We start from the raw sequence: 25,850 nt of genomic DNA, 5'->3' as shown, positions 1-25,850 counted from the left end.
AGCAAGGACTAGTGGAGCATGCTAGTGAACTGAAGGCCCTGTGTTCAATTCCCTGGAAACCACATGCACAGAAGAATCCAGAGGTGGTGCTGTGGCTCAAGTGGTAGAGTGCTAGCCTTGAGCTAAAAGTTTTGTCCAAGGACAGAGCTCAGGCCCTGAGTTTGAGACCCAGCACTGACAAAAAACAAAAAATAATTTAAAAAAACCAAAGCATGTATCTCACCTGCGATTGATGTTGAGGCTTTGATCCAGTAGGAAGGGGAGCCTCAGGTAATTATTTTCTAAACTCTGAGGCCAAGAGGTGATGCGGTTTCTCAACACAAAAGTAGATTCCTATGAAAAATGCACAGTGATATTTCTATACAGTATGGAAAACTGAGGGGATAAAAATGCAATGGAAGATTCCCAGGCACAAAGCTTTGAGTTCCAATGTTAGAAAAGAAATTTTCAGCAGATTCATTAGTTGTTTCATTTCAAGGAGGTATCAGTAATCACAATGACAGATGTATAGGAGGAATACTTTTGTCACATGCCTGCTTTTAAATTTCCTTGGAACAAAGAAGTAGTCCCAACTGACATTCATAAATTTGTGAGTTAAATAAAGTAAAAATTCCAGTAGAATAACTTTGTGAAACACTAACAATGCTTGCAAAGTAATTGGTAGGCATACATGCTTATGATTGGAAATAGATAAAGTCTTTAGGAAATTGTGGTATGAAGGAAACAATACCATAGAGAGTTATGCACTTTTCAAAAATCATGGAAGTCTCTGAAACTCTTAACTAAAACAATTATTACAGAAGCAATGAAATTAACTTCTGGCTCCTTGGAAATATCAGTAAAAACTTCCATGTCTCTATGCAGGCTTCCGATGACCATTAGTCTTGGTTGTCAAGTTGAGTAAGAAACCCCCAACTCATATTTAATCAAAGATTAAGCTAACATTCTGTGTTTTTCTAGATGCCCAAAATGTGCCAGTTGAGACTTCCACAAAAATAGTAAGACACCTTTTTTCCTTGAAATGGGAACGTTGCTTTGTCAATATCCATCTTTAAATTGGGGTTAGGTAGAAAAACATGGTTGATTTGCAGTGGTTCAAGCCCACAGTCATACATATTCAGGAGGTTTAGAGTGGGGAGACTGCCCTTCCAAGGAAGTCCATGAGATCCCACCCCAAACAATAAAAGCCTGGGGTGACAGTGCCCACTTGCCATCTCAGCCACTCAGGGAGCACAAATAAGATTGCAGTGCACACTAACACAGGACAGAAGCAAGACTTTACTCAATTAATTAACAAAAGCAAAACAAGGACTTAGCAACATGGCTCAAGTGGTAGGACTGAACTGAGTTCACCCACACAGTCACACCAGTATCAGCAAAACCTCAGTGCCCACTATATACACCACATTCTGCTTTCGGGTGTGGTAGAAGAGCAGACCCTCAACAACTAACATCTCCTACAAATGGCCTTCTGCAAGTACTAGGAATGTGTTATAATTTTCATGCAAGGAGTCATCCTCTTTAGAAATGATTCCTGCTTGGGTTAAGTATTTATGATTGATAGGTGACCTCAACAGATCCTAGGTTTTGAGATCCTTTTGAATTTGTCATTAGTTCCCAAATCTCTGAAGTAGCCACACAGACTACTAAGATCATGGACAAATTAGGGAGAAAATAATGTAAGTCATCCCATCCTGCTAATGTCTGTATTCCTATCATTTCAGGTGGCATTACCATCCCCCGAAGAAAGTAAGTGTTCTATGAAAAAAAAACCAAACAGATGTTAAGTCTAAGTGTAATTGACTTACAGGATTCATTTTTTTTGCAATGCCACCCCCACTTAGCTCCATAGTCTGACATGCTCAGCCAGAAAAATCTCCCTAAGTGCTTTTCAACAGGAGACTGCCAATACACTGACAATTATTTATATCTTCAAGGTACCATGAAAGACTGCATGGAGGACCCAGACATTGAGGAAGTGGTAAGAGCACCTTTCTGTGCCTTGTACAGAAATGAACTAGCCTAGAATTGATTGCTCATGCTTATAATCCTAGCAAATCAGACTGTTGAGACCAGAGTATCAAGATTGGAACCCACCACTGGAAGAAAAGTCCATGAAAATGATCTCCAATTTATCAGTAAAAGCCTGGAACTAGAGTGTGTGGCTCAAGTGGCAGAGTACCAGCCTTGAACAAGAAAGCTAATGAACCTGGAATGATGGCTCATAGCTATACCCATAGCTACTGAGGATATAGAGAACTGAAGATCATAGTTCAAAGTTAGCCAAGTCAGGAATGCCCATGGAAGTCTTAACTTAAGTGAAAAGTTGAGAAGTACACTTTGTGGTTCAAGGATTAGAGCACTAGCATTAATCCAAAAACTCAAGGACTGGGCTCAGGCCCCAATTCCAACACCAGGGCACAGCTCAAAACAAAACAAAAACCAAACCATAAAAGCTAAGAGAGAAGATGGAATACTGAGTTCAGGCCTCAGTACTGGAAGGAAGGCAGACAAGTAGGTAGGTGCCCACCTGGAAAAGTGCACACACACATGCACACTCATGCACACACACGCACACACAATATCCATGCAAGATGGAGTTGACAGACCGGCCAGTGGCCACCTGACAGAGAGACAGGCTTCCTAAGAAGGGAGGGTGCTAACCCGAACCAACTAGGGAAGCTTCCATCAGGAACTCCTCCATAACCTAGGACCTCAACTACTTGCACTGGGCTGGGCGTAGGCAGCCATGACTGCCTTTCTACTAGAGGAAGGAGATTGCAGCAGTGCACGGCCCACAATGGGGACATTAAAGACATGCTTGCATCAACCTCTGCTGACAACCCCCTGCCCTTATTTTCCTCAGGAGCTCTGTGACATATCTTCCCACCAGACTGCAGGATGCAGTTACAAGTCATGTCCAATTAAAAGGGCCTAGAAGGAAGAACTGAAAGCTCATGCTGAAAACTAGAAGTGAATGATTACTAAGGATTTCCTTTGGGAATGGAAATTGAAGTTGACAAGGCCTTAATATGCACTTGTAAAACCAATCTGGAGCATCCCGAAATTGCTGAAGTATAGGACACCGGTGAACGTGTCTAAGCTCTTAGGGAAAGGAAAGACAGCCTTACTGTGTACAAAACACAAGGCTATACAAACAAGAGCAGAGGAATGTGTGGAGTGTATGGGAAACAGTGAACAGAGTGTTTTATGGAGCGGTGGGCAGATGGCCTCACTGAATTAACCAAGCCATCACTTTGTGGATGCAGTCAGGGACTGTATCCATTTCTAGGTCAGCATCGAGGTCAGAGCTCCATCTGAAAGTCACAGAGTAGGATTGTGTCCCTACACCAACATGGGCTCTAGATTTACTCTACTCCTTTTGCATCTTCAGGGTTGTTACAGTCACAGCTGCTCAAGCACCTGCTGAGCTCTCACCAGAACCAGCCAGAACTGAAATGAGCACTGCAATTAACACCATCTTTCAGCTATGAATCAGAAGCAGGAATTTTGATAATTGGGAATGTTAGGTCTTAGTATATACATTGAGACATTTTATCTAGAGGGAGTGTTGCTCTTCAGGTTTATAGGTAACTTTGTAATTTTGACTAAACTATTGAACACAACAGAATTGTTAAGTTTGTGTCCTATGTGACTATTTCGAGGACCACTAGGGTTTGGGAATAATTTCACTATATTCTTCAAAATGTAGTGTGATGAAAGCTTCCCAGCAGAGGATACACGGGTTTTGAAGAAATAGGACTATGGAAGATACTGAATAATAGACAAGGAAATAGGATAAACTGCCCCTCACAATGGATTCATGAAGGCCATGCTTGTACATGACCAAGTATATTAGTACTCAGTAAGTGGCAGGTGACTGGGGAAATCCCATTGGAGGGAAATAGGAAGAACTGTCTGATCCTCAATGCTGAGCCATCACAAAGGTGAGAAATATATGGTATGCATGGCCCATATTTCTGAGCCTAATCCTAACCAAGTAACATGGTCCTTTGACTTGACCACTGTTTCCCAAAGTCTGTTACTTCATTTTCAAGGTGAGCTCAGTCTGAACGGCTCATGCATGTGATTCTACCTAGATGCTCAGGAGGCTGAGATCTGAGGACCCAGGTTTGACCCAGCTCCTACAGGAAAGCCCACTAAATTCTCAATTTTCTTCAGATAAATATCAAGACACCCAGAACTGGAGGGATGTGCCAGTCTTTGGCAAAAACCTCAAGGGATAGTGCCTAGGACTTGAATTCAAGCTCTGGGACTGGCACACAGACACACAGAAAGGTTACCAGGAGAACCAAACAGCTGTACAAACAGAACTCACCATGATCTGTATCATGTGAGTCCTTTTCTGTTTCTTTCCTAACAACAGAAGGTGGGGGAGGGAAGAAATATGGTAAGTATTCTGAAATCATTTCCTGAAGACACAGAATCTAGATAAAAATGTATAGGAGATGCTGGAGTGAAACTCTATGGAATAGACCCTTTGAGTGATTAGGAGAGCTGAAACCCATTTGGAAAGACACACATCCCGTAGAAATCTAGGTTTTGAGATCCTTTTACTTTGTCATTAGTTCCCATCTCTGCAGTAGTCACACAGACTACTAAGGGAGAATAATAATGTAAGTCATCCTGCTATTGTCTGTATTCCTATCATTTCAGGTGGCATCACCATCCCCCGAAGAAAGTAATTGTTCTTTGGTTACTACCATGTCACTGGGGAAAAAAACAGATGCCAAGTCACGCAAAGTCTGATGGCCTTATTAGTCTCTCCTTTGTACAATCATTGGAGAAAAGTTGATTGTAAAATTTCACAGTCAAGTTTCTCCAGTTTCTGGAAGGAATCTTGTTCATGAGGTGTTCGTATACTTTGACATTGCTGGGATTTTATGTGATTCTGTGTATCCTGACGGGATGAGTGACTCTGTGTGCCACCTGTATGAAGTTGTGTATTTTCTCAAAACCTACTTCTACCTTAGAAGTAAGGAAACAATATACCTCTATAACTTCCTGAAACACAAATTCCATAATGAAGACACACTTCAAACTTTCTACATATGAAGTTACCTACTCCTCTCAGCAATGTTAGATTTGATACTTTCCCCCTTCTCCGCCATCTGCTAGCTCCTAGGCTAGTTACTAAGGCAACCATACTTGACTGACTTCCCACCTACAAGTTCATAGATGCTGTCCAGGGATCTCATGTTGCCCTTTATTGTCATATAAACCTCAGCAGGAATAGGAAGTTTTTATACATAGCCTTTGGCACAGTAAACATGTAATATACTCTATGATATACCGTGAATATCACTGATTTGTTCATATTTCTTTGTTGGTCGTCTTCTCTTTCTCTATGTAAAAAGGCAGTAGTCAACCATGTAGTTTCATAGTCAGACATCCTCAGCCAGAAAATCTCAAGTGCTTTTCAGTCAGGAGACTGCCAATAAACTGACAGTTACTCTATTTCTTCCCAGGTCCTATAAAAGAGAGCATCGAATACCTAGAGCTTGATGAAGAGATAAGACCACTTTTCTGTGTCTTGTACAGAAATGAACTAGCCTAGAACTGATTGCTCATGCTTATAATCCTAGCAACTCACAGTTGGGATAAGAGTATCAAGCCTAGAACCCACATCTGGAAGAAAAGTCCATGAAACAGATCTCCAATTTACCAGTAAAAGATTGGAACTAGAGTGTGTGGCTCATGTGGCAAAGTACCAGCCTTGAACAAGAAAGCTAAGTGAATTGGGCATGGTGGCTCATGGCTATACCCACAGCTACTAAGGAGATAGAGAACTGAGGATCACAGTTCAAAGCTAGCCAAGTCAGGAATGCCCATGAAGTTTTTTCTCCACTTAATTAAGAAAAAAGTCAAGAAGTACAGCTTGTGGGCTCAAGGATTAGAGCACTAGCATTAATCTAAAAACTCAAGGACTGGGCCCATTCCCTGAATCCAACACTAGGCACAGCTCAAAATAAAACAAAACCAAAACATAAAAGCTAAGAACATGGGATTCGGAGTTCAGACCTCAGTACTTGAAGGAAGGCAGACAAGTAGGTAGGTGACCACCTGCACAAGTGAGTGTGCACTCACACGCCACATGAATACTCATGCACACAAACGTGTACACAATTTCCTTGCAAGATGGAGTTGACAAGCTGGCCAGTGTCCAACTGGCAGAGAGACAGAGAGGCTTCTTTAGAAGGGAGGGTGTTAAGCTGAACCAACCAGGGAAGCTTCTATCAGGAACTCCTGCATAACCTAGAACCATGGCCTAGGGCTGCCATGGCTGCCTTGCTACTAGAGGAAGGAGTCTCTGCATCAGTGCACTGCCCAAAATGGGGACATCAAAGACTTGCCTGGGTCACACTTTGCTGCTAACCCTTCCCCCTTATTTTCCTCAGGAGCCATATGACATGCCTTTACATACCAGACTGCATATGATCAGCCACAGCCAATACTGGGAGGACGGGCTAAATGCACATGCCAAAAACTCAAAGCTCAATGAAGACTTTGAAGAATATTTGGAAAAGAGATTGAAGAGGTCTCAATATATATTTCAAAAATGAATCTGGAACATATGGAAAAATTCTTGAGGAACAGGCCCATGTAAGAAAAAATTTGACGCTCTGATTCTGTGGGAAAGAAAAGATAGCCCTTCTATGTATACAAGACAGGGTGCTTCACGGTAGGGGAGTTTGTATATTGTATGGAAAACAGTGGGCAGGGGACTTGGGGGTGTGGTTGTGAGGTGACATTGTGGAATTACTTCATGGGGACTATCAGAACCTGCACTGATCTCATAGCACATTAGTGAACAGAGCTCCCTCTGCAAGGCAGCAGGCAGGAGTGTCTCCCTGCCCAGCATGAGCTCCAGACTTTAGTCTGCTCTCCTTTCTGCTGCAGGGCTAGCTCTAGTCCCAGCGATAAGCATCCACTGAGCTCTGACCAGCACTGCTGCTGGCACTAGCACCCCACATCATCTTCCAGCACTACAGCAACAGGCCTTATCCACAACCTGCTACATACGTGGAACCTTGACCAAGGACTCTTCAGCCAACTTTGGAGCTAAGCCCAATCTTGTACCAGCTCTTGCCACACTCCTGCCCTTTGCCTCACTAAACCTGTGCCTCTGTCCTATATAATCGGTTGCTTCCTTTATATCTACTCTTTACTATTCAAGCTTATTTGTAGGGCTGGGAGTGTGGCATAGTGGCAGAGAATGTGCCTAGCATGCACCAAGTCCTGAGTTCAATTCCTTGGTACCCAGAAAAGTCCAGAAGTAGTACTGTGGCTCAAGTGGTAGAGTGGTAGAGTGCTAGACTTGAGAAAGGTCAAGGACAGTGCCTAGGCCCCAAGTTCAAACCCCAGAACTGGCAAAACAAAGTTTATTTCTAGGAAAACAAGCCACACAATGACCACTCTCTTAACCACCCCCCCCCCAAAAAAATACAGTTCCAGTCCATGGACTCAAGTCATTTTCAAGGTGGTCCAGCCACGACCATAATCCTCAAAGAGCTACCCTCCAGAGCACCCTCTTTCCCCCAATTATTCTCCTCCTCATTCTTGGCAATCTTCCTTATTCTAGACTATTCACCCCTCTTGCTGGTAGCTTCTTACCTTTGTATATGGTAGGAATAAGAATTGGAAGAAGAGTAAGAGGAGGAGAAGGAAGAAGAGGAGGAGGAGGAGGAAAAGAAGGAGGAAGAGGAGGAGGAGGAGACAGGAAGCTCTGATTCAGGTCACAGGTCTCTGTGATCCAGCAGGAATTGGAAGGCAGAACAGAACTTGCAGGACAAAGGGAAAGCCAGGCAACCCTAGTTTAAATCCTCCCAGAGGGCCATTGACTTCCAGAGGACAGAAGTATCAAAGGCACACACAAAGGTCCAAGGTCTGGAAAACTACTCAGGATGGTACATGTTGGAAAGACCATTCCTCAGGCCCTAAGCACACACAAAGATCCTATGATCCTATGATCCTCTCAAGGATCCATGAGGGGAAAGAGGAAGGGAGAGTCTTTCAGTCCAAAGGACATGGTACATGGCCAGCCCATGTCCTATCTTCTTCCTGATGACCCCACATGAAAGGTTGGAACTAACCCATAAACCAAACAACCAAGCAACCAATTCACGTATAAATCAATGCAGTCCTCCAATAGCATTTCTGGCCAGCACCCTGGCAGGTAGGTTTCAAGAAGCTGCAGGCCAGTCCTTGGGAGGACTCCCTTACATGAATCTGGGGGAACTCAAGAGAACCATCCAAACTCTAAATAAAGAGGTCACGTGAATTAACCATTAGAGCTAATGCTGGGGATTCATCCCATGTGGACTCTTGCACAGCTCTTCAGGATACCTTGGCAACACTACTTCCTCCTGAATGGGAGGAAGAGCAAGAGTTTGGAAAACTCTAGAACATCCCCACAGAAAGCACTGATGGGTATACCTGGTCCCTGGCTACAGGAAACACTGTGTTGTGTTGTGGTGGTGGTACAAGTGGCAGCGGCTAGAACAGCAGGAGGAGGTTAGGTAGGCCCAATCTGTCACAGAGTATATAGAAAGCCTGGAAAAACCCTTCCTTTTCTCTGACAAGGCAGTTACGGAGATCTCACTGTAGAAAGCACCATAAACAGCTTAAGATGTTCCCCTGTGAACACACCCAGAGGCCAAAGAATCCCTGGCCCCACATTACACAAATGCACCTACAGACCCAGGAGACAGACAGCTGGCCCACCTGACCTGACCCCAATGCCCAGACCAGTGCTGCTGGGATAGAAATACTGACAGCCATTTCTTTCTTCGCTGAGGGACTCAGATTGCAATGTCTTCCTCATGGACCTGATATTCCTTGAAGACATGCTATGTCTATATTCTACATCTTCGGCATTCTTTTCAGTGAAAGACCAGTGGGTTTTTTTCCCCCTTTCTGGATACTGAAGCAGAGACAAGTTCTTTTCCTAGGGAAAAAAGAAGCAATTTCACAGGTGAAAGGTGCTCCTATATTGAGGTTTTGCATAATACCTGTCATATGCAATGAAAGTAGCACAGGAAGCAAAGTCCTTGATAGTTTTATCACAATAAGGCATAAACATGGTTTCAGAACAAATCCTCCATGACATTTTCCTGGCCCTGGTTTTAGTTTCTACAAAATACAATCATTCTAAAGAGGTAAGATAGATTTGGCCATCTGATAAGAATGCTATTCAAATGTCTGTGGTGCTCAGTAAATGCTGGCAGTCGTGGGGCTTGAACTCTGGGCCTGGGCATTGTCCTGAGCTCTTCATCTCAATGCTACTGCTCTACCACTTTGAACCACAGTACCACTTCCAGTTTTCTGATGGTTAACTAGAGATAAGAGTCTCTCAGCTACTCAGGAGGCTGAGATCTAAGTATCAAGATTCAAAGTCGGTTCAGGCACAAAAGGACCTGGGACTATTATCTCCAATTAACCTCTAAAAGTTCAAGCTCCATGACCCCCCTCACACATACACATAAAAAGTCTCACGCACTTTCTTGCCCATGATCCTCAGATCTCAGCCTCCTGAGTAGCTAGCCACTGGTGGCTGGCATGAAAATGATTTTTTTTAAAAAAAAATAAATTCCTGCATTTCTTAACTTTGTGGCTGGCAAACCCTGCTCTAAGGTTAGCAGCAACATTACCATGTTGGTTTCTTTTCTGTGGCTGCTGTTGGCTATGAGTCTTCTTCGGTTCAACAAAATTGTAGACTTGCATGCCCCTGTGGAAACAATAGAGATCACACAAAGAGTTTACCAGCCTCACTCATGCTGACATCGGACAAAATGATGTCATAATTACCATCTGACACTAAATGAGACTATTAAGGACTAATGACCCAGACACCCCAAGCATGGTGGGTCTCACTGTAGCATATTTCTTTGTGTTACCCAGTACTATTCCAGCATTCATCGCTCATGACTTTACCTCCCATTTCCACAGACAGCTGAGTTTTCTTGAGCTGTACAGGTTGTATAAAAATTAACTTCCTTTCTTAGAAAAAAATGCCTAGTGAAAAAGCCACTGGGCCAAAGAGTAGGTACACTTGTAGGCCACTTTCCAGAGTGGCTGTACCATTTACAACCCTGCTGCCAATGGATGAACAGTCTGAATCTTCCTCATCCTTACTATTCTTACTACAATTCTTATTGCACCTTTTTGGTAGGTACAAGGTTACATGGTTACATGGCAACCAAAACTCTACCATGTGGTTTTCATATATACTCAGTTGTGACCAAAGATGGCCATATAAGTCTTCTGCTCACTTTGTGGTTAGGTTGTTTAACTGTGTTCTTACCATGAAGTTTTGATCCACATTCCAGCACTGCTCAAGTTAACAAAAGCTGAAGGTTACTCGGAAGAGGAGCGATGGCCACCATCATAATCTAAAGTGTTCAAGGACAAAGTACTCCTCCACAGTGGAGCTGAGATTCAAACATGGGTGGTCTGTGCTTAGGGACCATGGAGGGTGCAGGGTACAGATGGATAGGCACTGAAAGGCCCACGTACACCCTAGCACCATTAATCCTGGGTGCTGGTGACTAGGCTATCTGCCCTCAGGACAGCTAAGGAATGCTGTAGCTCCAACAGAAACCAGCTGATAAAGTGACAAGGTTCCATTATACTACAAGATGAATGGCAGGTCTGAATTAAATACTTTGTGCAAAGAACACTACATTATGACAGTAATTCTCACTCTTGGGAGGCACAGGGGAAGCAAGGAGACAATCTCAGAGATGTGGACTGTGCAAAGAACACTACATTATGACAGTAATTCTCACTCTTGGGAGGCACAGGGGAAGCAAGGAGACAATCTCAGAGATGTGGACAGGGTAATGACTTACCACTTTTTTATCTACTTCCAAAGGCCTCTTTGCTAGGTAAGAATGCATTACTTCCCAACAGACATCTCCAGAAGAATGGCATTGGGAAGGTAGGCCCTCCCCCACTAACTAACAGCAGCACCATCTTGACTACTGGCAAAGACCCTGCCAGACCAACTAGCAGACAACTGGAGCCTAAGAAGTGGTGTCAGCAGTGCCATCTCTCAAAAGGGCAAAAGGTCTGACCAGTGTCAGCTTAGCCGTGCAATCAATGGGTTCAATTCTCTTCCTTGGAGAAAGCAATTTCTCCCTGGGCTGGCAGCTTTCCTCTCCAGGTAAACAAAGACAGAAGTGGTTCTATTCCGAGGGTCTCTGCTGAACTGGCTAAAACAATAGGCTGGATCAGAGTGAGTTCTGAAGCTCACCACAGACTCCAGAAAGAATACAACTCCCTTCACATTCAAGCTACCAAAAACAGCCAACTTTCTCCTGCAGGACACACAACGTGTATCGCCCTGCCAGTAAATTAACCTAGGAGAGCAGTCACAAAGACCTCAAGTCTGTAAGGCAGAACATTTTCTGCCCAATCAAGCAAATGGATTGGAAAAATCAACTAAGCCAAAACATAGAAGACAGACTTCATAAAGCATCTGGATCCCAAATTGAGTGGAGACACAAGTTTACCCCCCCCAAAAAAAAAACTGAAAAATATTTTTTCTAATTTTTCTACTTTTTTCATTTTTACTTGTTCCTTTCTTTTGGCCATTTTTTTTTGCCAGTCCTGGGCTTGAGCTCAGGGCCTGAGCACTGTCCTTGGACTTTCTCAAGGCTAGAGCTCTACCACTTGAGCCTCAGAACCACTTTTGGCTTTTTTGTATGTATGTGGTACCAAGGAATTGAACCCAGGTCTTCGTGCATGCTAGGCAAGCACTTTAACCACTAGGCCAAACTCGCAGCCCTTGGCTATTTTTTCTCCATCCTTTTTTCCCCTTTTTTCTTTTTCTTCTATCATTGTGGTCATTCCTAGAAACATAGTGACAGCAAGTAGTAGTAGTTTTTCTTCATTGTGTACAGACTTGTTTCAGATTGTATTTTTATTGACTCAGTCCCCTGCTTTTTAATCTTTTGGTTTCTAATCTTAGTATTTTTTGTTTAAGGACTCATAATTGTGAGGTGTCTTTTTTAATCATTGATCCCTTTTATATTATATATTTTTTCTTTTATATTCTTTTTATTATCCTTTTTATTTTACAGGGAAATAGTTTGTTTATATTATTGCAAAATGTCATAAAGAACCTATCTTCATAATATAGTGAACAATAATTATCATTTACATATATTAAGCAAAATTATACCAAATGACCTATTAGAGGTTCTACAATTAATTTGACATGTAACTGAGATTTGAACTCAGGCTCTTATGGGAGTTAGGTTAAGCTTACTGGATCTTAACTATTTGCGATGGACTTACTCTGTATTTGTATTTCTAGTATTTGCTTCTAAGCTAAATTAATTCAAATTCCTTGACTTCCTTATTTCCATAGAAAACACAAAAATATCTATTGCTTTGGTGTAATGGAGATATTGTTTAACTGCTATAATTTAGTTCCTTTACTTAATATCAACTGTCAACTTAATGTGGTTTAGTGATTAGCAGAATGTACATCTTCATTGATGATTTTGTTGCTTTTGATCTATTTTGGAGTATGTTCCATGTGCTGCTGAGAAAAATGTATAAAGTTTCACCGCTGGATGGAAGACTCTGTTAAGCCCAGCTGGGATAAAGTGTCATTTAAGTCTATGGTGTCTTTGTTTTTGTTGAGCTGACCTGTCATTTGGTGAGAGTACCCTATTGAAGTCTCCCACTATGACTGTGTTTGAGTCTATTTTGTTCTGTAATTCTAAGAGAGTTTGCTTGATGAATTTGTGTGCTCCCATGTTGGGGGAGTAAATGTTTATAACTGTAATATTCTGGGTATGGATTGTACCCTTTACTAATATGTAGTGGCCATCTTTATCTTTCTGTACTGATTTTACTGAGAAGTTAACTTTGTCAGAGATTAAGATTGCTACTCCTGCTTTTTTGCACAGTGCATTGGACTGGAAAATTCTTTTCCATCCTTTCACTTGGAGTTTGTTCTGTCTTTGGCAGTGAGATGGGTCTCTTGGAGGCAACATATGGATGGGTCTTGTTTCTTAATCCAGTCTGCTGTTCTGTGTCTTTTGATTGTTCAGCCCCTTCACATTTAGGGAAATTATGGAAAAGTGGTCAGTGTCCATTGTCATTATTTTTACTTCTGAGTTTCTATCTTTTTTCCCCTTTTGTGTTTAGTGATTTGAAAGTTATTGCTTCGTGATGGGGGTTCTTGCTGTTCTGCAATTTGTTCTTAATATTTTTTGTAATGCTGGTTTAGTGTGCACATATTCATACAGCTTTTCTTTGGAATGAAATATTCTTGTTTTTCCCTCAAATGTAAATGCTAGTTTGGCTGGATATATCAGTCTGGGTTGGCAGTTGTGGATCTTCAGGGCATGAATGTTATTTTTCCAAGCTTTTCTAGCATTTAGGATTTGCGTGGAGAGGTCTTCCGTTATTCTAATTTTTCCCCATTGTAATATAGCTCTTCATTTTTGCGGCATTTAAGAACAGCTCCTTAGTATTCGGGTCTAATGTTTTTAATATGATGTGTCTAGACAAGTTCCTACTAGGATCTTGCCTGCTTGGAGCTCTGAAGCCTTCAGTAATATATTTTCCCCTTTTAGGTTGAGGAAGTTCTCTGCTTTCATTTTGGTGATTTAAGTTTTGAATTCCTTTATTAAGAAACTCTGCCCCTTGTTCAATCCCTATTATATGAAGATTAGATTTCTTGGCTGCGTCTGCCAGGTCCTGGAGTTCTCTTTGGTGAATTCTGACTGATGATTCTCTCTTCCAGCTCTTGTACTTTTCTACCTTTCCTGGTGTCCTATTTTCCATCTCAGTCAATCTGTTGCTTAATGCTTCGATTTTTGTTTGCATTGTGGACACTGAGCTGATCATGTCTGCTGTGAGGGTATTAATCTTTTCTTCAAGGGATGTATACTTTTTTTCTATTTTTCTTTGGAATTGGAGGAGCTCCGTGGTGATTTCCTGCTTATGTTCCTGGAATTGTTATTGGAATTCTACTTTAATCTCTTTAGTCATGTCTACAATCATCTCCTTGAATAGAGTCATGTTTCATGTCTCTTCAGGTGCCCTTTCCTGGGATGGTGACATCTCTCTCGTCCTTTCACTCTTGTTTCTTTTTGGGCTTTGTGTGGAACTTTGATTATTTATATATTTTGTGATTTGTCTCTGTGTTTTCTGTCACATTTGCGTTGAGACTCTTGTTGTAGGTTCGAGCTGTGGTCAGTAGGTGGCGGTCTTTAATTTGTTTGGGACTGGTGGTTCTGGGAATCTGTGTACACGATGTGGTTCTCAGCCAGATTAGTTCCACTTCTGACTAGGTCAGAGTCTGCAGCTTTTACAGGTGAGTCCGCCCATTCCCAGAGGTTGTATGCTGCTGCACAGCTAGCTCTCAGCCCTACAGTGGGCCTTAGGGGGTGGAGTTGCACACTTTGGTCTCAGCTAGCTCACAAATGGATAGTTTGCCTACCCTGTTCCCAGGGGCGAAGCCCAGCTAAGGGACTGGAGTTTGGGAGTTTCCTGGAGCTCTCAGCTAAACCAGCTTGGTTTTCACCCTGTTCCCAGGGGCGGGGCCAAGACCAATGTGTGGGTTCCATTTCTTTCTGGCTCTCCCAGTGCCAGCTCGGCCCTTGCTGGTCTGCCCTTCAGGTCCCTGCTGTTTCAGAGAAGTACCCGAAGCTTTGGCTGAGAGTCTTTCTGTGACTCCTGGGGGGCCCTTTGGAGCTATCTTTATGGAGGCTCCCAGCAGGAGGGTGCTCCACTTAGGTTTGGTTTGGTCAGATGCTGGCTTGCAGACTCAATCACACTCCCACTCGCTGATGGAAGGCAGAGTTTAAGGCCCCTCAGTCTCCAGTTCCAGTGGTCTGGGAGAGGAGGCTGTTGGGCAGGTGGGAGCAGGGACACCTCCATCCCGTTTGGTGGGATTCTGGATCTTAGCGCCCGCCAGCCTGTCACTCTCCAGTCAATGGGCTGGGGGAGGGGACTGTTGGGGGAAGGAACAGGATTCTGAATTCCTTCCTCCCCCCACCCCGCACCGCACATGCCAGTCTTTCTTGGGTGGGGTGGGAGGGGTCTAGGTTAAGTTCTGTAGCTTGCCACCAGCTCTACTTTCCCAATGGGTTTGAGGGAACCCGCTGGACTACTTACTCATCAGGGGTTGGCTGTGAGCTGCTCTGCGGTGCTGGAGGGACATTCGTCTCCCCCTCTGGTCTCCGTTGCCATCCCTGCTGCCCATGCCTGGTCTGTGTGGGGTTCCTGCGTCTGGATTCCACTGCTTGCTGGAGTTCTGGGCTTCCCAGTCCTGGCGCCCTCCGCCTCATCTTGGAGGTGGCAGCGAGGGGTGGAGGAGGGGTCCTCACATTTCAGATTCTGTTGGATATACACTTTATCTGGATTTCTTTTCTGGTTTATATACTTCTCAGTTGCTTCTTGAATTTGTAGTTGTGGGTTTCTTAAGATAGTTGGCTCGTGGGATTCCCTGATTCTTTTTGTGGGAGAGAGATAGGCTGGGTCCCTATTGTCTCGGCACCATCTTCCCCATTCCACCTTTTTAGTTTTTTAAGTTTAATTGTTTTTAAACTTTTTATTCATTTATTTTCTCTTTCTATCACTTTAGGTCACAGTTACCTTCACTCTATTCCTTTCCTTCGTTACCATATTACTCTTCTCATATTTTCCACTCGTGTCTTTCATAATATCCTTCTATCTCTGTTTCTTTGTTCCCTCTTCAATTTTCCTAATGCATGGATCTACAGTTGATTGTTGTTCAATTACATTGTAAGTCCAGAGTGATTTACATATCATAGAGACTGATTGGAGGTTTTTTGGTCATAAGTGTGTTCAGTGATGGTGTTGGACTTGTTGGTAAGTACACAAAAGGAGAGAGAGTGAAAATACCAGTCTATAATTGTGACCCTCTATAGACAGGGCAGCTATAGAGTACTAGGTTGGTTATATCTTAAAATTATAATCTTGTGTGGTATTAGTCTAGCTACCATTTTCAAATGGGTAGAACAAGAAACTAAAGAAAAATGGCAAATCAAAAAATAGCATCTCCCACCCAAATTAAACAGGCAACAGAGCAGTCAATGGGAAACTTAAAAGAGAGTCCTCTAAATGCTCTACAAATGCAATTGGTGAATATGATCAATGAAACATTGGAGGAATTCATAGAATCCACCAACAGAAATCTGAATGAATTCCAACAAAACTCCAATGAGAGTAAAGATTCTGAGCCAAAGGACTTCAAAGACAGAACTCAAATCGAAATCAAGGAGGTAAAGAAGTCCATACACGGTCTAAAACAAGAGATGCAAGGCATAAAAAAATGGCCGAGTAGAAGGAAGGGATATTAACAAATAGTATTGATAGAAGGTTAGACAATGCAGGAGAGAGTATCTCCGGAGTTGAAGATAACCTAATATTTATAAAGACCAGAAAATGATTCAATCCAAGTCTAAGAAATATGACAGATCTCTTCAGGAGCTCCAAGGTACAATTAGGAAGCCTAATTTAAGGCTAATCGGTATTGAGGAGGGACTGAAGAACGAGGTCAATGGTATTGGAAATATACTTCATGGAATCATCTCAGAGAACTTCCCAAATATCCAGAAGGACAGGCCCATCCAGATACAAGAAGCTTTTAGAACCCCAAACAGACCTGACCAGAAAAGGACATACCACTGCCACATTACAATCCATACAGTATCGATAGAGACCAAAAAAAGGATCCTTAAAGAGGCTAGGGAGAAGAGAACAATCACCTACAAAGAAAAACCAATCAGAATAACCACAGATTTCTAAGCAGAGATCATGTAAGCATGAAGAGCTTGGTATGTCATGCCCTAAAGACAATTACCAACCAAGAATACTGTACCCAGTTAAGCTCTCATTTATAGCTGAGGGAACAATAAAAACCTTCCATAGCAAGGAAAAGTTGAAACATTATGTAGCGTCCAAACAAGAATTACAAAAAATTCTCAAAGACATTCTATGCATTGAAAAGCAACATAGACTGTATAGAAGTTTTGTTATGTAATTTAATAATAAAAATCTAAATGGTGAAAAAAAAGAAAACACAAACATGTTATTGACAGAAATAGTACCTAAAAACCATACCAGGAATTGACAAGTCATAGGCCCGAAGGAAATTTAAAAATGGCATTAACTAGTAAGTATTTTTCAATCCTAACCCTCAATATCAATGGACTTAATTTTCTGATTGAATGGCATAAACTGTCTAGTTGGATCAAAAAGCAAAATCCATCTTTCTGCGGTCTTCAAGAGATGTACCTTGCCCCAAAACAAACATATTTTGAGAATGTGAGGCTGGAATAAAATCTATCCAACTAATGGGCCCATAAACAGGCTGGAGTTGCCGTCCTCATATAAGATAAAATGGACTTCAAACTAAAATTAGTGAGAACAGACAAAGGCCATTACATACTACTAAAGAGATATCTCCTCCAGGAGGACATAATATCTACACACCTAATGCTGGAGCATCCAACTTCATCAAGCAAACTTTACTTTCACTAAAACCACACATAGGTCCAAACACAGTGATTGTTGGTGACTTTTAACATACCACTGTCACCTACAGATAGATCAACCAGGCAAAAACTCAACAGAGAAACCTCAGAATTGAACAACTGCATAGACCAACTAGACTTAACAGACATCTGCAGATTATTCCACCCAGCAACAACACAATATACGTTTTGTTTTCAACAGCACATGGAACATTTTCTAAAACAGACCACATTTTAGGGCATAAAGCAAATCTGTGCAGATTCAGAAACACTGATTCAATATACACAAATCAATAAATACAATTCATCACATCAACAGGAGCAAGGACCAGAATCAGATGATTATCTCAGTAGATGCAGAAAAGGCATTTGACAAGATCTAACACCTCTTTATGCTAAAAGCTCTGGAGAAACTAGGAATACCTGGAACATTCCTCAGTATAATAAAGGCTGTGTATGACAAACTCACAGCTAGCATACTTAATGGCGAAAAGCTACGCCATTTCCTCTAAAATCAGGAACAAGACAAGGATGCCCACTCTTCTCTACTCCTCTTAAACATAGTGTTAGAATTCCTAGCAAGAACAATAAGGCAAGAATCAAAGATAAAGGGGGATCCAAATAGGAAAAGGGGAAGCGAAACTTTCCCTTTTTGCAGATGACATGATTCTGTAAAGAACTCTATAGACTCCACTCCCAAGTTGCTTGAGCTGATTCAAAACTTAATAAAGACCCAGAAACACAACAAATTAAAGAAAGTTTGGACAAATGGAACTGCATTAAACTATAGAGTTTCTATTTGGAAAAGGACATAGCTATCAAGTTAAATAGAAATCCCACAAAGTGGGAGGAGATCTTTACTATCCATACAACAAACCATGGCCTCATATCTAAACTATAGCTACAAAAATTGAATCTCTTCAAGACAAATCTTCAAAGAAACAAATATCCCATTAAAAAATAGGCCAAAGACTTAAAGAGAGTCTTCTCTGAAGAAGAAATAAGAATGGCCTATAGACACATGAAGAAATGCTTGACATCTCTGGCCATAAAAAAAATGCAAATCAAAGCAGCTTTGAGATTTCACCTCACTCCTGTTAGAAATAATAATAGATGTTGGTGGGGATGTGGCCAGAAGGGTTCGCTACTACACTGTTGGTGGGAGTGTAAACTCATTCAGTTACTCTGGAAAGCAGTATGGTGGTTCCTCAAAAGACTAAACATAGAGCTCCTCTATGACAGCAATTCCACTCCTTGGCAAATGTCCAGAACAAGGGCATACTAAAGACACTAGCACAATGATGTTCATTGAAGCACTATTTATAATAGCAAAGATATGGAACCAACCCAGATGCCCCTCAGTAGATAACTGGGTCAAGAAGATGTGGTACTTCTACACAATTCTAGGCAGCCATCAGAAAGAATGACACCCTATTTGTAAGGAAATGAAAAGACTTGGAAAGAATTATATTAAGTGAAGTAAGGCAGACCCAAGGGAACATAGACTCAATAGTTTCCTTCATTTGTAATAATTAGTACACATCTAGGACTTTCATAGCAGAGGGTTACAATAGCTCAAAACCTAGGTACATAAGGTCATATAGGATGAGACTAAATGAAAGGATCTCTAGGATATGGAAACCAGAGCTTCATCTTGTGTGATTGTTATTCTTAATGTACTATATTTTTTTCTCTTCTCTTTTGTTTCCCTTTGGTTAATCTCATATTGTTACTGTACCTGACTTTGTTACCTGGTATATTGTATATACATTTATTTGATTATTTGAAATAGGAAAGGGAAAGGGGGAAAACAAGATGACTGGGAGGGGGCGGGAGGAGGGAAATGGGGACAAAAACATGAGAAGTAATGCACCTACTATCTGGCAAATGTAACTGTAACCCCTCTATACATTACCCTGACAACAAATAACAGTAATAATAATAATAATAATAATAATAATAATAATATATACATTACTCCAGAGACTAAAGTGAAATAACTAGCAAGATGGAAAAATTAAAACCCAGGGGGAGCAAATGCGAATACATAGAACTTTACATCTGAATGTCTTCCACAGAGACTCTTAAAACAATTTCTATCAGTTCAAAAGCAGACAAGCAGCAGTGCACTGAGAACTGAAGTGGCAGCCTGACCCTCCTTCACTGTAGGCTATTTTGGCATTACAGAACTTAAAAGGAACTTTCATGCATCAAAAAATTGCTAATCTTCTACTTCAGTTACCTTCACAAAATGAGACAGTACTGTGTTGCCACCTTGGAAGTTGAATACTTTCTCTCCAAATGATGACTAATTATTGCTCTACCTTGAAGCCTCCTATGCCAATGAGATCCAGTCCAGCTGACAAAGTTGGACACAGCTCAAAATCCTGAGAGGTCCAGGCCCTCCAAGGCCTTTGACAAGCTCAGAGGATGAGCTCCTCCCCCCAAATTAGGCTGGCTGAGCCTACTTTTCCTATCTCTCCCTGATCCAAACAAAGTTACTGCAGAGGCCTTTCTGTTCTTTCTCGGAGAACAGAATGTGGGTGCACATTACCCTCAGTGAAACACACCTGTTTTAAAGTTGCACTGTCATTACATATGCATCTAAGCAGTGCCTCCACTGCAAGCAGTCCCTAAAACCCATAAGATTCCCAGCTTGGACTCAAGGAACTTTGACTTCCCGTCACTCTAGGTTGGTGTCACCTTTTATAACACTTCAGGCAAATGCAATCACAAACCTTATGAGTTCAAGCTTGACCTCTCAGCCTGAGTCTCTTGCATGTCTGCTACTCAGTGCTCAGTTTTGTTATTCCTTGTGTAGGTGTACCACACTCACACATCCTGTCACCAGCTGACATACATCTGAGTATTTCCACTCTTTGCTGATACTACAAATAATAAACCTCCTATAAACATCTGTGGAAAAGTCCTTATGAAGTCATATTGTAACCTGGTTAAATATCTAGGAGTGGAATTGCTGAGTTACATTCTAAGTGCATAAAAACTTGTCCAACCCTGAACACCAATCTCCACCAACGAAAACCCCATAACTCATGGAGATTGAACAACACATTGCTGAATCACTAATGGGTCATCAAGGAGATCAGAACAGAAATCCAATGGTTTATGAAATTTAACAAAAAGGAGCACACAAAATACCAGCTCCTTTGACACACAGCAGAGGCAATACTCAGAGGAAAATTTATAGCTCTGAGTGCCTACAATTAAAAATTAGAAAAATCGCAAATCAACAATTTAATGTGTCATCTTAAGCTCCTGGAGTAAGAGCAACAAACCAACCCTAATCCCAGTAGAAGGAAGCAAATTATTAAAATCAAAGCAGAATTAAATGAATTGGAGTCCAAAAAAAACTATAGAAAGAATCAACAAAACAAGGAGTTGGTTCTTTGAAAAAATTAACAAAATTGACAGACCATTAGCAAATCTTACCAAAAAAAGAAGAGAGCATACTGAAATAAAATCACAGATGAGAATGGTAATATCACGACAGAAATTACCAAGATCCAGAGCATCATGAGGGAATCCTTTTCAAACCTTTATGCCAACTAATTTGAGAATCTAGATGAAATGGATGAATTTCTAGCCAATATTAACATACTCACACTGAACCAAGAAGACTTAATCCAAATAAACAAGGCTATTTCAAGCACTGAAATAGAAATGGCAACAAGAGACCTTCTACCTAGGAAAAATCCAGGGCCAGATGGATTCACACCTGAACTCTATAAGGTCTTCAAAGCAGAGCTCACACCAATCCTCCTCAAGCTCTTCAATGAAATTGAAAAGGAAGGTTCTTTATCAAACTCATTCTATGCAGCTAGTATAATCCTCATTCCCAAACCAGACAGAGATTCATCAAAGAAAGAACTATAGACCTATTTCTTTGATGAACATCGATGCAAAACTTCTCAACAAAATACTGGCCAACCGTCTACAACTCATCAAAAAAAAATTACACACTATGATCAAACAAGATTCATCACAGGGAGACAAAGCTGGTTCAACATTCGCAAATCAATTAATATAATTCAACACAACAGGAGTAAGGACAAAAATAACGTGATTGTCTCAATGGATGCAGAAAAGGCATTTGACAAGATCCAACATCCCTTTATGCTAAAAGCTCTGGAGAAACTAGGAATACACGTAACATTCCTCAGTATAATAAAGGCTGTGTATGACAAACCCACAGCTAGTATTACACTTAATGGCGAAAAGCTAAAGCCATTCCCTCTAAAATCAGGAACAAGACAAGGATACCCACTGTCTGCACTTGTTTTTAACATTATATTAGAATTCCTAGCCAGAGCAATAAGGCAAGAAGCAAGCATAAAGGGGATCCAAATAGTGAAAGAGGAAGTGAAACTTTCCCTCTTTGCAGATGACATTATTCTGTATTTAAAGAACCCTATAGACTCCACTCCCAAGCTCCTTGAGCTGATTCAAACCTTTGATAAGGTAGCAGGGTATAAAATTAATCCTCAAAAATCAACTGCCTTCCTCTATGCCAACAGTGAGAGGAACGAGGCAACAATCAGGAAAGCAACACCTTTTGCAATAGCCTCAAAGAAAATAAAGTACCTAGGAATTATCTTAACTAAGAATGAAAAGGATCTTTTTGATGAAAACTGTATAATCCTGAAAAAGGAAATTAAAGCAGAACCGAGGAAATGGAAAAAAACTCCCATGCTCCTTGATTGGAAGAATCAACTCGTGAAAATGGCAATCTTGACAAGGGCTATCTACAAATTCAACACAATATCCATCAACATCCCAATGTCATTCTTTAAAGAAATAAAAGAGGCAATCCAAAATTTCATTTGGAATAATAAAAGACCCCGTATAGCAAAAACACTTCTTAGCAGAAAGAACAACACAGTAGGAATTTCAATACCAAACTTTAGACTCTATTACAGACCTATAATTATCAAAACAGCTTGGTACTGGCACAAGAGCAGGCCTGAAGACCAATGGAATAGAACTGAGGACCCAGATATTAAACTACAGACCTATGGCCACCTAATGTTTGACAAGGGAGCCAAAAAAATAGAATGGAAGAAAGACAGCCTCTTCAACAAGTGGCGCTGGCAGAACTGGTTAAGCACCTACAGAAAACTAAAGTTGGATCCTTCTTTGTCACCCTGCACTAGAATTAACTCCAAATGGATCAAAGACCTCGAGGTAAAAGCCAACACACTGAAAACTTTACAAGAATTAATAGGAGGCACACTAGGCCTCCTTGGCACAGGTAGAAACTTTCTCAATAAGGACCAAGAAACACAACAAATCAGAGAAAGGCTGGATAAGTGGGACTGCATTAAACTTCTGTATAACAAAGGACATAGCTAGTAAATTAACTAGAAAGCCTACAGAGTGGGAGAAGATCTTCACTAACCATACAATGGACAAAGGGCTCACATCTAAAATATATCAACAGCTCAAAAAAATTGAATCACTCCAAAACTAATCTCCAAAGTAACAACCATCCATTAAAAGATGGGCCAAAGACTTAAAGAGAGTCTTCTCTGAAGAAACAATAATGGTCTATAGACACATGAAGAAATGCTAGAATGTCTCTGGCCATAAAAGAAATGCAAATCAAAACAACTCTAAGATTCCACTTCACTCCAGTTAGAATGGCCAGGATCAAGAAAACTAATAACAGATGCTGGAGGGGATGTGGCCAGGAGGGATCACTACCACACTGTTGGTGGGAGTGCAAACTCATTCAACCACTATGGAAAGTAGTATGGCAGTTCCTCACAAGACTAAACATAGAGTTTCCCTATGACACAGCAATTCCACTACTTGGCATTTACCCAATCATCCACAAACAAGGGCATACTAAATCCACTAGCTCAATGATGTTCATTGCAGCACTATTTGGAACCAACCCAGATGTCCCTCAGCTGATGAGTGAATCAACAAGATGTGCTATTTATACAGAATGGAATTCTATGCTGCTGTCAAAAAGAACGACATCGCCCCATTTGCAAGGAAATGGAAAGGCTTAGAAAAAATCATATTAAGTGAAGTAAGCCAGACTCAAAGGAACATAGGCCCAATAGTCTCCGTCATTTGTCATAATCAGTAGAAACTTCGGGCTCTCCTAGCAGAGATTTACAACAGAACAAAACCTAGAGACCTTAGGCCAAATAGTATGACACTAAATGTAAAGACCTTTGGGATAAGGAAACAAAAGCCATATAATGCGTGATTGTTGTCCGTAATGTACTATGTTAGTGTTCATCTCTTTTGCCATCCCTTGGTTATCTCATATTGTTACAATATTTCACCTTGTTATCTGATATAATATGCTTAATTGGTTATTTGAAATTGGATAGTGAAGGGGGGGAATCAAGATGCGTGGGGGGGGGGAGTGGGAGAGGGTGGGTGAGAACTGGGGACCATGTCATGAGAAAAGGTATCAATGTTTGTGAAGTTATGCACCTTCTTCTGGTGAATATAATGTAACCCTCCTATTAATCACAATAAAAATTATTTAAGAAAAAGCTGTCCAACTATCCAAAGTGATTATTTGTACTATTTTCTATGCTCATCATCAACATGTGTGTTCTGTATTTTTCTCTGCTACAGTGGGATGATCACACCTTCATGGTTTCAGTATGTACTAGTTGGCACCACAGCTTTGGGGCCTGTAACAATACAGGACAACCTAGTGGAAGTGAGCCTGCTAACTCCCAGCAGCTGTGTAACAACGACAGAGAGGGAAGGGAGCCCCAGTATCTCCTGCATGGGCACACCCCAATAACATAACATCCTTCCACCAAGCCCATATCTCAAGGATCCCACCCCATTCCACTAGCACCTTAAGTCTTTGTGGGATACTCATCCCAGTCTAGCACCTGTGATCTTAACAAGAGCCTCCCCTAATGACTACTGATGGCTACATCTTTCCATGTCCTAATTTAGCAATCATATGCCATATCGCATAAAGCGACTGTTCAAAAAAGCACTAGTTCAAAAAAGTAAGATGGGGCTCATCTCCTAGTATGCACATACTAGGCAGCTTCTTCACCACCGATCCCCAACTTCTGCCTTTTCTAATCTGGCCTCAGCAAGTGCTTAGTTCAATCCACAATACCAGAGAAAAGAAATCCTTATTCACTTTTGGTACACATGTTCATCCAGGTACACAGATGTAGACATATTGCCGATACGTTCTCTATAGTCTGTCCTTTTGTTAGCTCCCTTTGAAAGCAAACTAAAGTCCAATGCATTCTATTTTTCCCAAATATAATTAATTCATGCTCTATGTCCTTGACAAACTTCAGCTTTCAGAATTCTGGCTTTTCTCTATAGCCCACATGCCATTTGGAGTTTATTTGGTGTGGAAGCTGCAGTTTGGCCTCATCTCCTTCCACACAGATGTTCTGTGTTGTACCAACTTTTGGAGTGATCATCTATCTTTCACTGAATTATTACACTTTGGATTTAAAAAGAATTCTTCAACTACTTCTGAATTTTCCATTCTGTTGTATGCATTTACCTGTCATTGTCCCTAGCACTTTGTAACATTCCTTGAATTTCATCCTTATCAAAATTATCCTGTCCATTCCAGGTCTTACACACATCTATAGAAACTTTAGAAATTAGTTTGCTAATTTCTAAAATCCTGATAGGACATGGCATGCCAGGATACCCTGGCAGTTCACTACATGAATGTGGTGCCTGTAATACCTTCGAGGCAGATCTAGTCTGTGCACAGCTGCTAAAACTCTTGAGATCCCCAGTGATATTTGGTGTGTGTTGTTGCTGAGATAGCTGATGAGTGGCAGCCCATAGAAACCTCAGTTTGGGGCTTGTACCCAGAAAGCCAAAAGCTGCATCAAAAGTTTGGGGCTTTCAAATAATGAGTGATTGTTGTCCTTAATGTACTATGTTATCCCTCATCTCTTGCTGTCCCTTGGTTATCTCATATTGTTACAGCATTTTACCTTAATATCTGATATATTGTATATATGCTTATTTGGTTATTTGAAATCGGATAGGGAAGGGGAGGAAACAAGATGAGGGGCAGGGGTGGGGGAAGGGAAATGGGGACCAAGACATGAGAAAGGGTATCAATGTTTGTGAAGTAATGTACCTTCCATCTCGTGAATATAATGTAACCCTTCTAATAATTACAATAAAAGATATATGGGGGAAAAAGGTTGGTGCTTTGCACCTGGAGAAACAGAGGTCAAGGCAGTGTTGATCATCAGTGGCGAATCATGTAACTGCTCAGGCCTACATGATAAAGTCACGGTGGAAAAAAAAAAACAG

At 41.2% G+C, this 25,850-nt stretch overlaps 1 protein-coding gene and 1 long non-coding RNA gene across 5 annotated transcripts in view; one reads left to right on the top strand and one right to left on the bottom strand.

The window, feature by feature from the left end:
• Positions 1-625: 625 nt before the first annotated feature.
• LOC150064848 (uncharacterized) lies at positions 626-6,804 on the top strand. Of its 2 annotated transcripts, XR_016534837.1 has the most exons (6): positions 626-998; positions 1,725-1,749; positions 1,938-1,981; positions 4,183-4,354; positions 5,490-6,072; positions 6,420-6,804. It is a non-coding gene; the product is annotated as an uncharacterized LOC150064848 (long non-coding RNA). The 2 variants fall into 2 exon arrangements; XR_016534838.1 differs by lacking the exon at positions 5,490-6,072.
• Positions 6,785-25,850, bottom strand: part of LOC150064847 (uncharacterized) — a 29,417-nt gene continuing 10,351 nt past the window's right edge. For all 3 annotated transcript variants that reach the window (XR_016534836.1, XM_090329486.1, XM_090329485.1), the window contains exons 3-4: positions 9,672-9,748; positions 6,785-8,968 (exon numbers count right to left, since the gene is read on the bottom strand). Coding sequence is in view for 2 of the 3 variants with exons in the window: in XM_090329486.1 (XP_090185612.1) it covers positions 8,714-8,968; positions 9,672-9,748 (332 nt within the window). In the remaining variant the exon portion in view is untranslated. The remainder of the gene's footprint in view (positions 8,969-9,671; positions 9,749-25,850) is intronic.

Source organism: Megascapheus bottae, chromosome 3 (assembly GCF_031878675.1).
Source record: "Megascapheus bottae isolate mThoBot1 chromosome 3, mThoBot2.hap1, whole genome shotgun sequence".
Taxonomy (NCBI): Eukaryota; Metazoa; Chordata; class Mammalia; order Rodentia; family Geomyidae; genus Megascapheus; species Megascapheus bottae.
This window is presented reverse-complemented; position numbering and strand designations above follow the sequence as displayed.